The sequence below is a fragment of the Lonchura striata genome, chromosome 7, assembly GCF_046129695.1.
Source record: "Lonchura striata isolate bLonStr1 chromosome 7, bLonStr1.mat, whole genome shotgun sequence".
Classification (NCBI taxonomy): domain Eukaryota; kingdom Metazoa; phylum Chordata; class Aves; order Passeriformes; family Estrildidae; genus Lonchura; species Lonchura striata.
The window spans coordinates 36742314-36756433 of NC_134609.1; the positions used below are offsets into that span (position 1 = coordinate 36742314).

The 14120-nt window shown below is 41.7% G+C and overlaps 1 protein-coding gene across 5 annotated transcripts in view; it reads right to left on the bottom strand.

Moving 5' to 3' along the window:
- The window catches only part of MICU1 (mitochondrial calcium uptake 1), an 88670-nt gene that overhangs the window by 36615 nt on the left and 37935 nt on the right, over nt 1–14120 (bottom strand). For 4 of the 5 annotated variants that reach the window (XM_077784795.1, XM_021543867.2, XM_077784797.1 and 1 more), the window contains one exon: nt 5883–5997. In XM_077784795.1, coding sequence (XP_077640921.1) covers nt 5883–5997 — 115 coding nt within the window. Of the gene's footprint in view, nt 1–5882; nt 5998–6875; nt 7028–14120 lie in introns of those variants that run through there. The other variant, XM_077784798.1, reaches the window with a different exon arrangement.

Genomic DNA, 14120 nt, shown 5'->3' on the forward strand with positions numbered 1-14120 from the left:
TTTACCATTCCCAACTGCAGCATCTCTAAATTTCCCCACTGCCTCCCTAATTAAGATGCCTCCAAACAAACCCAATATTCCTCCTGCAGTGGTTTCCAAAACCATTTAAAGGACTGTTTGGTTTTCATATGGCCTGATGCCTGTCTTGATAAGGGAAAACCACCTCTGGATTTTCCCCAGGTGCTCTGATGCATTCCCAGCTCTCTCTGATTGTGTGAGCTGTCTCCTCGCCATAATTTTCAATATTATTAAAAATAGAGACTGTTTCATTGCAACTGATTTCCCTTGGGAAATGAGACAGAAACTGGTCAGGGCAACTGCAATTTCTTCTTTAGTTTTATTTCTACCTTTAGATGTTCAGGAGGATCCTCCAAATCATGAACATAGAAGCATGGGATGGTTTGGGTTGGAAGGAACCTTAGAAATCACCTATTTCCAATCCCTTCCATTAGGCCAACATGAGTGAAAATGTGGTACTGAAGCCCACACCACTATCAGCAAACTCCTGGCTTACAGACATGTGGAATGATCCATATATATAGACCTAGACACAGATATATGGAAAAGCTGAAAGGATCCTTTAGATCCATAATTCCATGAGCTCTCCATGCCAAGAGTTGCTCTCCATTGCTTTTTCAACTAACCCAGGATTTAGCACAAAGAGCAATTAACATTTTTCTTCATTCATTTGTTCTAATCAAATATATGGGGACAGAAGAAGAGCAAGTAAAGCAGAAGTCAAACACAGGAACATTAGAGAGGTAAGTGTCCTCCACCAGCAAACAAATAACAAGCAGCAGCCCTGACCACATGGAAAAAATCCACTTGGATCCAGCAGGGTAAAGCCCTTGGGAAGCTCTGAGGGATGAGATGGGTTGATTAGGCATCTTTAAGCCAATTATGCCATTTTAAACTATTTTCAATTATCCAATGGACCAATTTGCAGCACTCAATTGCTCTTTACAGCCTTGTACTCTCAGCAGAAGCAAAGACATTAAAAGCTTGCCTATAAGAAAGCCCACATTTCTTGGCTTTGTGCTCATTTGGGATTTTCTCTTTCCCAAAAACTCAACATTCCACACTTGGAGACACCTCTTAGTGCATCTTGTCTTCTGGTGTCTAGCAGAAGAACTGCATTTTAAGAAAACCAAAGTCTTAACACACTTTTGGAGAGTACCCATTGCTCCCTCCTCATGGAGCTGGGAATTTCTTTGCCAAAAAAGGGAGATTTTTTGGTGATGTTACTTAGAGGAAGTAAAATTTCTGGCTAGAAAACACTAGAATATCTTGTCTTTTGGTGGGAACTCATGCACAAAGGAGTTCATGGCTTCCAAGGCTTAATAACTCCCCAAGCAACTCTAGTGTGGGAAGAAGGATCACGAACTCAGCTGGGAAAAAAAAAATCAGTCATTTGGAGTTAAACATCCTATGGTTGATTCTGTTCCATTTATCCCAAAATTAAGAAAAATAGATGGGCAAAGGCCCCAGTAGCCTGTAAGTGACTCAATCCCAGATTAACAGAGTCCTGAAGCAGAGACAGCTATCCATAGAATACAGATGGCTGAGCCCCAGCTGCAGTAAATTTAGGGGTAAAAACCCATTAAACTTAATGTTGCAGATATTTTCCTTTCATTACTATTCCACCATTTCAGAAAATGAATCCAAATCATTCCAAGTTGTTTTTTTTTAATGTTAATCAACCCAGGGATGTAAGTAACAGGCAACTAAAAAACTGAGCCCACAGCATAGACACAGCCACAATATCATCAGTTCTGAAGGAAAAATGGGTTATTTCTTCTCACAAAGAAGGATAAGAATTAACTCCGCAATAATGCAAGTGCATCATCTTGGGATACCAGGGAGAAATTCTTCCCTGGGAGGGTGCTGGCACAGAAAAACTGTGGCTGCCCTGTCCCTGAATCCCCCATCCCATCACACCACACAAATCTAAGGGATGAAGACATGAACAGAGGAAAGCCATGTGAAGGATGCAGGCTGACAGAGCCTCCCATGCCACAGTCTGAGTTTTCAAATCACTTGGGAACATCCCCAACTGCCAACTGTGAAAATTCATTCCCATTTCTGTCCTTCAGCATGGCACAAGTGGTATGCCAAGCCACAGAGCTCTCCCTGTGCCAGGAAGCAGCCAGGCTTGTGTTTGGAAGCTGGGATATTCCTTGGAAGATGCTGCTCAGATTCATGTTGGAAATGCCACACAGCAGTGACTGGGCTGGCAGAAAGGTAGGAAGACATCCTTGCTCCAAATAGTGAGGGTGAGATGGACCCATGGAGGGTCTGGAAAGATTGAAGATAAAATTAACATGAAAAAGACTACAAACAAAAATAGTCCTGTGAACTCAAAGCAACCTTCTCTTGAGGAAATGGGCCCTGTGACACTGGGCACACCTGGATTACCCCACCACTGGTGAGGTAACAGATTTCACTCATGGCAGGGATGGGGCTGAAGAATTTCCTGTCAGCCAGGAATAATTTACTCAGAACAGTCATGATCCAAAGGGACTCTGGAGATCCCAGTGTGGGAGAAGATGTCTCTCCATTGCAGGGACACACACAGAGCTCAATATCCGGCCAGAACACAAGTTCCAGAGTTAGATGGCTTGAAATTTATTCCCTATACACAGGACAGAAAAAAAAATAACAGAGGTGAATCCATCCTAAGTGAGAGTTACCTGCTGTGATGGGAGAAGGAGATGCAGGTCTGCTATGAGAGCCCTGGCAAAAGGTTAATTATTGTGGCTTCAGCCAATGTCACTTAACCCTCTTGCCAGGAGACTTAAATCCAGACACAGCAACAGTCCAACTGTGGAAACAACACCAATTTATTCTTTTAATGCCCAGCTCTCTTCAGTACCTGTTATTGGAGGCAGAATTAGTGTGCCTTGAAAATGGACCCCATTTGCTGGGAAATTGCAGTCACTGGCCATGGAAAAGCTCTTTTTCTCCTTCCTCCGTTTGTTTTGCAAGTTTCAAAGCAAAAACCTCTTTGGTCAGGGAAGGCATTGTTTTCGTATAACATTCAAAGGATCCAAGGGAAATTCCATCAGAATTTACTCATCTTTCTACCTCTGGCCCCAAAACATGAGAAGCAGCTGAAGCGACAGAAGCCATGGAGTTTCCTCAAGGCCCCTCAACTCTCATTGCCTTTAACAGGATTACCAGGACAGAAGGTTGGCTTTCTGAAGCAGCTAAAAGCCATTTTATTAGTTCTTTTAAAAAGAAAATTCAGCCGAGGAGAACAGACAGTGCTGGAGTGAGGAATGGCTCGTAAATAAGATACGGTGACAGACTAATTTTCTGAGCAATGTGCAAACAGCTGCTTGAGAGCAATATGAAATGAAAACTCCAGCCCTCTCTCCTCCTCTCACACCCCTTTCACAGAACTCAGCTGGAGGGAGCTTCAGGTAAAGCTGCAAAGACAACTGAAATGAGGAGTTTGGGGAAGCACTCCCAAAGCCTGGCCGAGCACAATGACACAGCGCCCTCGGGGCTTCTTGTTTCCCAAGGCTCTCATTGACCAGTTTGGAGTCCAACGAGCCAAACCAGACCATGATGGATCTCTCCCCATCACTCTCCCTCCTGCTTTCCCCTCCCAGACCCAATCTCCCACTCCCCCTTTTGATTATCCTGCTTAATGCTCAATATGCCACCTTCTTTTCCCAATATTTATTTATTTTTCTATTTGATGTAATCTACAGCTCCACCTTGTCCAGATACTTCCTTAATGTTTGGATTATTTAAACAACACAAGGAGAAAACAAATATTGAACTGTCACATTTAAGATTTATTTTCATCATTTTATTTTATTTATTTATAAATAAATAGTCTATTTATTTATTTCTCTGTTTTATTTATTTATTTCTAGGGAAAAGAACCTAATCAGGAACTACTGGATTCCTGCAAAGCAATATTAACCAGAGAGTAAACCAGTGGGGTGCAACAGTGAGTTTTCTGTTTAGCCACAGGGTAAGGCTTGGTTGGGAGTTAATTTTACAAAAGCAAATGCTTTAGAAATGAAACCCAAACTCTCCCTCTGGGGAATCTCTGTTAAACAGGAGCTCCAGAGAAATTCCTCCATCTTCAGTAATCATTTAGCAAACTCCCCAAATGTCTATAAGTCAGCCTCAAAGCCCTGGAATTTTTTTTCTTTTTTTTTTTTTTTTTAATTTTCCTTTTTGAAAGCTTCTGCCTTGCCCACCCTTCATATGGATCCTCAAAGTCAATTCTGTCTCCTCATTAAGCTAACGCCCCTGTAATTGTGAACACATTCAAAAGCCCAAGAACAAGCCCTCCAACACGAGGTGGTCCTTTTCTTTTATTCTCACAACAAACAAGTTAAAGCAAAGCAAGAACAACTTCTTTTACTGCTGCCTGTGGAAGCACATAAATTAATTTTGCACCCTGTGTACTTGATTAGGGCGTTGTTCACCACCAGCACAACCATAAAAACAAGGGCAAGAGTGTTTTCCAAACCACACTCAGTAATTTGAGAGTTCATTGTCATCTGTGGAGGCTCAGATGAAAAGCCCTCATTACACACAAGTGAGTACCTGAGATCATTTTGGCACAGTCCAGATGAATACAAGAAAGGAACAGCAAAGATCTTAAGAGCCAGTTTGGAGACTTGGTGGAAAAAAAAAAACAAATTAAAGTCATAAAACAAATTCCCTGGCTTGAACCAGCTGTATCTCTCTGGTTGTTTTCACAACATGAAGGTCACACACAAGTCTGTCCCCCCGCCAGGTCCATTTGACAACAAACAAGAACGTGAGCATTGCTGCTTCCCAGGAATAGATCCTCAGTAAATGAAGAGCTGCCTCTCATGTCTCCTGTTACAACATGCAAGAACACGGGGGAGAATAAAGCACCTGTTGCTGTGACAAAGCATCAGTGATTAACCCAGCTGACTCCCTCAACAGCACTGGGCAGGCAGCAGTGGGCTCTGCAGCTAACTGGGAAGCATTCAGTTTTTTAATTCCACAGATCAGGTCAGCATGGAATAGATAATTACCAGATTAGATGGCCAAGTTTTCTCTTTTTAAAACTGAAAAGAAAATGTCTCAAATTCATTTGGACAGTGGCTTATTACCCCTTACCCCACTTTTTCTAATAGGGCTGAGAAAGTGACATTGACTTTCCTGTTTATGACACAGCACCTTCCAAGCAGTCAGAGAAGCTCTGCAAATGAGGTTCTGAGCTTGACTTCCACGTGAAGAAAGTCTAGAAATGCCATTTGACATTATCAAAGGCTTCAGTTTTACTGGTTCTTGCCAGCAAAGCAAACTTTTCAGTGCTGGCACTCAGAGTGCAGACGACTTTGCTGGAACAGATTAGCAGATCATGGAAATACCACAAATGCAAGTCAAGGGCAGCAGGGTGAAAAGACAGAAGGTATCTAATGATACTGGTTGAAATATAAACAGCTTAACTTCCCTCCTCATTGGATTGTATCACTCACAAACCTGAGCTCACCCAAGTGAAAATACAGCTGGAAAAGTGAATTTGGAGAGGCGTGAAACCAGTGAAAAGCTGGAGATCTGTGTTCATCCAAATCCAAGAGAATATCACATGAACACAGCTCAAGAACACATCTCCATTTACAGATCTGAACAGCAGGTCAAGTGACTCATTAAAAAAAAATCTGTCACATTTCAAAATGAGAAATAAATCTTCAGAAGTCATCAATCTGCTTGTCTTCCCGAAGCACTCAGGCTAGACCAGATCAAGCAACAGCAATTGCTCAGCTCGAGTTGCAGGCAATCAAAAGGCCTTTTAGGGAAATTCATGTCAACAAGCTTGTGAACCCCAAAAATTAAAAAAAAAACAAAACAGGAATTGCAGGGCAAATCCCTGCTGTACTTACTGGAAAGGACTGTGGTGAGGAAGATGTAGTCGGAAAAAGAAATGAGTCCACATTCTCCAAGCGCGTAGAAAATGCTGTCCTCGTCAGCAAACTTCTCCCTCTCCTGGGATAACTTCTGGTCATCCACCCGAGCCACACCCCAAAGAGAGCACAGACATCATCAGGTTAAACACAGAAATGGAAGGCTTGATTTGTATCCTTAGCACCAACAAGCCATTCCATAAACACACACACCCCTACCATCTCCATCCATATCCAGAGGACCTTTTCCAGCCTTTGGATCTGATCACAAAAGTTCTGCAAAGATCGATGCTTGCCCATCTCAAATGAGGATAAGGAATTGCAACCAATTGCAACCAACCTTTTTTGGTTCAGCTCAGCTGAAATAAACATAAATAAAACTACGGTCACTTTGCTTAAAATCTTTGAGATTAGTGATAAAAAACCTCAAACTTTAATACAGGATTCAAAGAGGAAATTGTATTTCACTGACAGCTTTTTAGTTAGACTCTGCTGTAGAAAGGAGCCAAGAAAGGACTATTTGACATGAATATAAAATCTGATCAAAGTTATTCAAACCGTGTGTGTGTGTGAACTCACAGGGAGGACTGGGCCTGAAACCAACTCAATCCCCCCTCTTGCTCCAGTTCTTTTCCACTTATCAGCTCACAGTATCTTACTAAGCTAAAAATTCCAGTCCCTTTGATCCGCAGAACCCCCAAAGGCTGAAAAGTATCCATAAAACTGTTAGGGAATACACACTGGTGACCCACTTTAAGGACACAGTAGGAGGAAACACACACACACAGAGAGGAGAATTAAATTAATACAGAGGAGAGTAGGGGTAGATAAGGTTATTCCATGGAAACCAGGCCATGCAAGCACACGCAGGCACGGTGAAAAGAAGGCTGAATTTAGGACTGGTTTTAGGAAAAACCACCAACAAACAGCACCACACAAGGGTCCAGCTACACAACTGCCCCCCACCGTTACCTCTGTCTAGCGGAGATCCCATCATATACAAGATAAAGAAAAGAAAACAGATTAACCAACAATAAAACAAGCAGGCAAAACGTCACATCAAGTTGAATGGTTAGGCTTGCCAAGAGCAAGGAAAGTCTGGAGCAACCAGGTGGTTGCTGTGACTGTAACCCTATGGAGATATCCCAGCAAGTGTTAGCTCATAGCTTCTCCACTGCCTGCAGCTGATGTCTCTCATCCACCTCAAGTTTTTTGGCTTTCTTTTATTTTTTGAGAGTGAACTCACCGTTGTATGTGATTGCAGAGTGGGGATGAGCTCAGCTAATAATTTAGATGAAAATTTAACCTGTATCTGGCTTGAAAACCACAAGAAAAGAGACAAAAATAATCATATAGATTACAAAACCCCACAGTTTCCAGGGAAAAATACTTTGGTCCTATTGATCACATAAAATTATTCCCAGTAACTCTGCCTTTACCACCTGGAGAGCACCAGGAATTTAATAAGAGGTGAGTCACTACCAGCAGACAACATGCTAATGGCCTTCATTTGATGCAAGATAACAGCCATTTATGCTTATGGGGTACCAGGTTGAAATATCATTTCCTCAAAAACTGGTTTTGCTTCCATTTCCATCAAGATGAATCCAAAGCAAAAATAACATTGATGCTGATGTGAAGAACAAACATCTGGTTTTCCTTTGAACCACAGGCAGGATGTGGGGAGAAAGCAGCTCCCTGTGACTGCTGCTGGAGGTGTTGCCAGCAGCATCTCACCTGCTCCTGTGATTTATTGCCTCTCCCTCTGATTGCCTCTCTTGGGCAGCATTGATCATAATCTAGCTATTGGCAACTTGCTTGAAGAATCCCATGAAAAAGTTCCAGAAGGTGGTTTATTAATTTTTATGGGCTTTTTGCTGCACTTAAAATTCATGGTCAGCATCAAACAGCTCAAAATATTCCTCATAAGAGGAAAGAACATTCATAGATTAGCAATAAAAAAGGATATTAAGTTAGTTAGTCTCTGAAATATAAAGACAGGTGGGAGGGAGAAGCATTTACCCATTTGCACCTTCCTTTGAGCAAACATAGTAAAAAAAGGTTATTTATTTATCTTAAAACCAGCATCTACTTGTCACCAACCCAGGGAACACAAGCTGTAACTACATTGCTCAGCTGCCTGTAGCTCGTGGAAAAGGGAATTTCTCCCGCTGATTTTAAGGGAAAATAACAACTGCCCTGATCAATCAGATTTTCAGGTTCCCAGCAGTAGAACAGAAGCTTTAAAAATTTCCCAACTCTCCCATTCATTTTCCTGTCTCAGTGAGAAGCTGTGTGTTTGATTGCTTTCCATGAACTTAGTGGGAAGCTCACCCCACAATGGGAAGGCTCAAAGCATCCATCTCCCAGGAGCTGCTCCCCACCATGAAACGTACTGCAAGGAATTATATCTAACTTCCAGGAAAAAATATTGTAAAATAAATCTAGCTACCTATTTCACAAAGCACAATGTGAGCTGTTGTCACCCCTCAAGTCAGTCCTCACTAACATCTCAAACCACCCTTTTCCACAGCCCACCTTCCTTCCAGCACACTCCCATTCAGCCAGAAAGGTGATGCATGGTATCAAACACCCAGGCAAAAAATCTCTTTCCAAACCTCCACCTTCTTTTAGAGACAAGTCATCTCCACAAGTAATTATCAACACCCTTCTGTATCTGAGCTCAAGGTAATTCTCAAATTGTTCAGTTAAAACAGCCAAATGTCTTCCACTCAGCATTTTTTTCCATTTAAAATCCACTCCCAAAACCAGAGTAATTGGTTAAGATCATTCAGTACACCCCAAAAAAACCCATTTAAACCTGAGCATTCACAAGTGAGCAAGCCATGGGGAACACTTTACAATTACGATGTATTTTTTGATCAAGCAGTAGATTCATATTTAACAAGCACACAGACAAGCAGACATCCAAATTAACATGTAAAAAGAAAAAGAAATCCAAATATCTCGCTGCTTTTGGCACAAGCATGGCTGTGTAAGTTCAGTGAGAAGCCACCAGTCCAGTCTCAGTGGAACAAAACTTGTGACAGGTGTACAGGCAGATTCTCTTACAGTTCCAGACACCGATGACAGGTCAAAAAACTGACTCAAATTCAAGATACAGAGCTTGCTTTGCCCTTCCCAACTCAGGCTTCAAGCTCAATCAGCACCAAGATGTGGCTGAACAGATCAATGCAGTGACCAAGCTTCCCCAAACCCACGTGCTAGAGGAAAAAGTCTTGTGCTGCATGCAGGCAATTCCCCAGAGTTCTTTATGTACAGGCTGGCTGCAAAGCACCCAAATATACATCACAAATTTCACATACTCCACCCCAAAACTGATGTGCTGGAGCCTCCCTTAAGTTAAGGACATGGTACAGCTTCCATCAACAAGGATTGGTGGAAAAACCCCACGGAATCCTTATGTTCCTTGTCAAATATTACCTTTATTTTGGATTTTAAAATTGTTTTCTCAGGGCTGAGGAATGAAACGTGGTAATACTGAATTATGCAAATCTGAAAAATAAAGGCGTATTTTTGCACATGGAAGGATGCCTTCTCTGCAGAGGCAGAGATGGGCACACGGTGCTGCTGCTCCCACTCCTAATGCAAGTCTAGAAAAGCCTGACCACCTAAATCCTGGCAGCTCCACTTCATCTGGCATTCCAGAAACTACAGCATTTAATTTGGGAAGAACACATTCTTGGGAAATCCCTCAGAGCTGTCAGTCTGTGTTTCCATCTGGAGAAGGAAAGGACATTTTGGGCATGTTTCTTCCTGTAACTTATGTTTCAGCAGCACATTTGCACCTCCATGAACCAAAGCTTCAGGAATTTATCAGCCCAATGTGACCACTTCTGCCTTCCAAAACAACAATAAAATAAACATCCATGAGAGATAATGGGTATTTCTCCAGAACCAGGAAGCAATTCTGTTAATTAGCAAGGGATTTTAGATGAAGAATAAACCACCTTTTATTTACAAACATCACTGTACTTGGTTTGTTCCTTTTGAACAGAAACAATTTCAGGTGACCAATATTGTACTGAGCAAATACAAACCCATGAGTGTAGAGTGAAGTCCCCTGGATGCAAAGCAATTCTCTTTCAGTCCCAACTGACCACCTTCAGTTATGCAAAATATTAAAATAAGAACATCTATTAATGTGTTTCTTTCATGGTTAACTGTAAGCATGTAGGAAAAAAAGTCCCTTTTGCTAGCAGGACAGGTGTGGATTATTGCAGCTTTTCCCAAGCAGGGCTGTTGAAAATCCAGGGAAATATATATTAAGAGACTTGGTAACAGACAAGGGAAAGCCCTTAATTAATTCCAGTGCAAACCAGCTTGCTGTGGCAATTAAAAATATGTGCTTTTAACTCTGTCTGCATCAAAACACTGAACCAAAAAAGGGAGGATTTTAAACTTTGCTCATTTTTTTTAAAGATTTAAGCTTTAAAGAGTCAGAGCCATGTATCTAGAGATACCAGGCACCTCACTTTGAGAAAAACTAATAAAGAAATAAAAAGGTTTTCAGGATCAGATTTTAAAATTGAGCATTTCAGCCCAAATATTCAAAAGTCCTTTAGGGAAAAAGAAATGGGAGAGGTCCCTCTGCACTATGAAATGGACAAAAATGGGACTTAAGGGAAAATTAAAGAATTCAACAGTTTTTAAAGTCAGTTCCATAATATAGATGCAAAATAAGTAATTTGAAATGCACTGTCTTGCTTTTTTATATCACTTTTTCTACATCATTAAATAAGAAAAAAGTGTTGGAGGCTGTGATGAAAACAGCACAAGGACCTTTTGAAACTCATAAACCTCTTTTAGAACCTGGGAAAGCTCACATTATCTGGAGCCACTAGGAATGATAATTTACTATGAAGTCTGCACACCAATACCGGCAAACACAAACAGATTCTCCATAGCAAATTGTTGTGGCTGAGTGCTGATCTAAAAAAATGCTTAAAATTTACTGTTAGCAGATAATACTGCATAATTGGCAGATAATACCTTTCAAGAGTATATTTTAATCAAGAGGTTTTAAAAACTTTTGATTTTCAGGGGTTATTTTATCTGTGTCTACAGAGGGGCACAAAAATACAGAGTTGAACATGGGTGAGGTTGTCCTGCACATTCTCTCACTCTCAATTTGAGCACATGCAGAGAATGAAAACCTGGGCAGCAATTCTTACTGCAGGTGGACTCCTGTGACTGGAAAGAGAAATTTGCATTCCCTCCCTTCCAGCAAGGCTGTAAATATTCAAACCACCTTTCAAACAAAGGGCACCTGAAATGCAAGGCCAGCATTCTGCACAACCCAGAAAATCAACGACACAGACTCTCCCAACGCGTGGCAGGCAGCAAAGCCACTCATGCAAGGGAGAAACCCCTGCAGGAAAAGCAAATAGGAAAGGCCTTGAAAAGGGACAGTCTACACTTGTGCTCCCCTCAGCCCTCTGCAGGGTAATGAAATCACAATCTGCAGGACCTCTGGGGCATTTTGCATGGAAATTTAATGGAGATGATTGAAATTAGGGTCCTTGATGGCCCACATCAAGCTTCTAAAATGAGCTCAGTTTTGCCACCTTTGAATTTAAACAGCTGTTTATGTCTTGGATGGAAATTGGGATGCTGCTCTCCCTCATGTCAGCCTGCATGACCAAGATGAACTCATTGTGTTGCTCCTTCTCTCAGGCAGAAATTCCCAGTGTGAAAGGACACAAGGAGGAAAATAATAGTTCTCTATAAAAAGCAATTATTAAACATTGGCTCAGTTGATGAGGTTAGGGTTGTACACTTGGTACTCACCACCAAAATCTTATCAATTCTCTTTCCCTCTCTGTCTTTTTTTTTCTTCACCTGCTTCTGCCATCCAGAGTTGACCTCCTTGTGGAGCCAAGTGAGTTCAAGCACCTCCTGAAGCATTCCTTGCCACCCTCTCCCTCCTAACACCATGTCACCCAAGGACAGAGTTCTCAGAGCTTTGTTTTTGTCCCTCAAGTATTAAGCGTTAAGCTAACAAAAGCAAAACTACCAAAGAAATTAAAGCCACAAATACTCCAGAATCTATTTTTGATTAAAAGACTGCATACACCCACTGAGGGCTTATTACTAAGTTGTTTATTTTCCCCTAACTTTCCCTATGGATTTCATTAATGCCACAAAGCTACAGGGCAAACTCAAAGTGCTTCCAGATATTTTCCTCTTTACTTACTAATATTGAATGAACTCCCCTTTGGTTTCTAGTTCTTTTTCCTAAAAAAAACATTTTAAGAACTACAACAACTAAATATCTACCATCTAACATAGTCTTTAATACAGTTCAGTCTACATAATTAACTTGAAAAACTCAAGTTTGCAAATGCAGCCTTTCCCACACCTGCACACCTTCAGATAGATGACATTTCCCCAAAGCATTTGGCCAGGGAATCAAACTAACTTTATGGCCTCAAGGGGAAAGCGCTATTTTCCAGCAGAGCCAGCTCTATCACAATCTCATCAAGCTGCAGAATAAGACAGAAGCCTCAGAGGACACTGTGAAACCAGGAGGGCAGGCAGACACACATCTGAGCTTTGCTCAAAGCAGTTCCTGTTAATAGAGCCAGGTATTAATGGTTACCCTGAGGACTGTTCTCTCCACAAGCCACACTCAGGTGCTCTGAAATAAACCCTGCAGGCTGAGGATCAAGGAGAGCACTCAGGAGTATTTACGAGAGGAGCAGGGGAAGAGGTGAGCGTACACTGTCCCTTTCACGTGAAAAGTGCATATTATGAGGTCTGAAGCACAAACTAATCAAAGCACATGCTGCTGTCTGCTTTGTACCTGCCAGAAATCCTGGTGGGAGGGGAGAGGGTTAGAAAAGGGAAGAAAATGAGGGAATGCTTGGTTACACCAAAAAAAACCACAAACCAGAATTAGAATAAAGACAAGTATCAGAGATATTAGCAGCTGGAGGAAACACCCGCCGGGTACCTGGAAACCAGAACAAAAGAGGACAAAGAACAGACAGAGGATTTTAGTAGGAGCCCTGTGGAAATGAGCAGCAGAATTAGGGATACACAAAGATAACAGCAAATAGAGCTTTGTCAAAGCCAAAATACACAAATGTTTGGTAGAGAAGATAGGATTATCTACTTGTTCTGTACCTAAAGCAGCCCAGGTGCTCACAGGGATGTTTGTGTTAGAAGCAATTAAGGATTTTTCTTTGATGAAATACAGTTTTATTAAAAACAAACCAAGAAAAGAATTTGCACATTTCAGTGTCCACACAGGAGAGAAACATCAGAACTAACTGAAGCAGACAGGAGGGTCAAGTTTGGCTGGGAGGGAAAAACCAACAAGCAAAGAAACCAACCAACATGGACAGGGTGTTAGCAAAGGAAGCAAAGAAGATAAAAACCTTCTCAGCTCAGCTTTGCTGGTTATTTGCAATAAACTGCATCTCTGCTTGCTTCCACAAAGCCACAGGCAAGGATTTTGTCTCACCACTTCCTTACAATACTTTTAGGGATAGCAGAGGAGTGTTCCTGCAGATCAGTGTAAGGTTATTATCCATGTAAGAAGGTGCCTCCTGGTTATTATGCAAATACTACCTGTGCTGAGATCAGAGGATGAAGGAATTTAAAAGCAGGGAATCTGAATTTGGATAGTGACATTTCCTATGGATTATGCACTAGAATAGCTAAACACTTGAAAGGTGTCTCTAAGCAAGCCATAACCCAGCCTCACCAGCTCCAGCTGGGGACACATTCATTTCAAACTCTGTCACAACAGATGCTGGCAAGACCTCACACAGTTGGATTTAGAGGACTCCTCACCTATTTTCATTGCATTTAACCTGGAGAACATACCAAGTGTCTTCCAGTGCACCTGCCCTTTATGCTGCTCTTTACTGAATCGTGATACTGGCTTTTGGTAAGGCAGCATTTATAGTTGCATCCTTTGGAATTAAGATTTCAGAGGCACTTAAACCTCCAGGGAGCTCAGAGCTCTGACCCTGTGTTTGGCTCCTGAATGACAGCAGGATTTTAGGCTTGTCTCGCTTGCTGCAAGTTTGGGTCTATGGCAGCTTATCAAACTCTGCTGAGAGCTCCAGGCAAAGCCCATCCACAGAGCAAAGGATCCCAGAAATTCCAGCTAATAAATCAAGGCTCCTTTCCTTCCCACTTTGTGAAACCTGTGTGCAAGATCCTTCAATCCACCAGGAAAGGATG